Source organism: Bufo gargarizans, chromosome 3 (genome assembly GCF_014858855.1).
Source record: "Bufo gargarizans isolate SCDJY-AF-19 chromosome 3, ASM1485885v1, whole genome shotgun sequence".
Lineage (NCBI taxonomy): Eukaryota > Metazoa > Chordata > Amphibia > Anura > Bufonidae > Bufo > Bufo gargarizans.
The window spans coordinates 547,765,621-547,766,792 of NC_058082.1; the positions used below are offsets into that span (position 1 = coordinate 547,765,621).

At 35.3% G+C, this 1,172-nt stretch overlaps 1 protein-coding gene across 1 annotated transcript; it reads left to right on the top strand.

Annotated features, from left to right (window-relative positions):
* The first annotated feature begins 223 nt into the window (after positions 1-223).
* LOC122931787 (gastrula zinc finger protein XlCGF71.1-like) lies at positions 224-880 on the top strand. The gene has a single exon (XM_044285847.1). It carries the CDS (start codon positions 224-226, stop codon positions 878-880), a length of 657 nt encoding a protein of 218 aa, XP_044141782.1.
* Positions 881-1,172: the final 292 nt, after the last annotated feature.

The following is a 1,172-nucleotide window of genomic DNA, read 5'->3' on the forward strand; positions in this document are numbered from 1 at the left end:
TCCGTCGAACCCGAACATCCAGGTGTCTGCTCAACTCTATTTGTAGCATTAATTAATTAGTAACCAGAAAAATAAGGACCTTTTAACTTATAAATATTTTCTTCTTTCTCCAGGTGACGATAGGATAAGAAGCTACTAGAAATATCTTTTCTCTTCCTCTTATGACGTAAAAGATAATCAAGTACGACTTGTCATTAATAGAACTGAACACAGACTGGGTGAAATGTCAACAAGAGATGAATGTAGGAAACCTTTAGAAAAGAAATTTAAGGAAACTCGACAAGGTGAAAGGTCATTTAAAAGTCCAGAATGTGGGAAATTATTTATTACAAAAACAAATCTTGTTGAACATCAGAGAATTCACACAGGAGAGAAACCGTATTCATGCTCAGAATGTGAGAAGAGTTTTAGTCTTAAAATAAATCTTGCACATCATCAGAAAATTCACACAGGAGAGAAGCCGTTTTCATGTACAGAATGTGAGAAGTGTTTTAGTCGGAAGTCACATCTTGTTCAACATCAGAGAATTCACACAGGAGAGAATCCGTTTTCATGTACAGAATGTGAGAAGTGTTTTAGTCAGAAGTCAAATCTTGTTCAACATCAGATTATTCACACAGGGAAAAAGCCATTTAAATGTACAGAATGTGAGAAGTGTTTTAGTCAGAAGTCAATTCTTTTTCAACATCAGAGAATTCACACAGAAGAGAAGCCGTTTTCATGTACAGAATGTGAGAAGTGTTTTAGTCGGAAGTCACATCTTGTTCAACATCAGAGAATTCACACAGGAGAGAAGCCGTTTTCATGTACAGAATGTGAGAAATGTTTTAGTGATAAATCAAATCTTTTCAAACATTTAAAAATTCACACGAGGAAGTAGCCATGTGTATGTATAGTATGAGAAAACAATCGAATAAAATTGGGTCTTGTGGCAAATTGAAGAGCGGAGAAGTCAGAAGACTTTGTAATGTTTAGATTGTATGAAATGTGGCAGGTGTGGAGCTCTACTGTAGTACTTGGTGCCTTATGATGGTTCTTATTTTTTATTTAAATCTTCTTTTATAATAAATTTTACATTGAGTGAATACTGACAGAGAACCGTCTCTTTACACTCAGAGAGTCTCCCCTTGGCTGTGATGTTCATAGAGAGCACAAGATAGGATTTTAACCCC

Coding starts and splice junctions, on each gene's coding strand:
- LOC122931787 (XM_044285847.1), top strand. CDS start 224: ATGTCAACAAGAGATGAATGTAGGAAACCTTTAGAAAAGAAATTTAAG.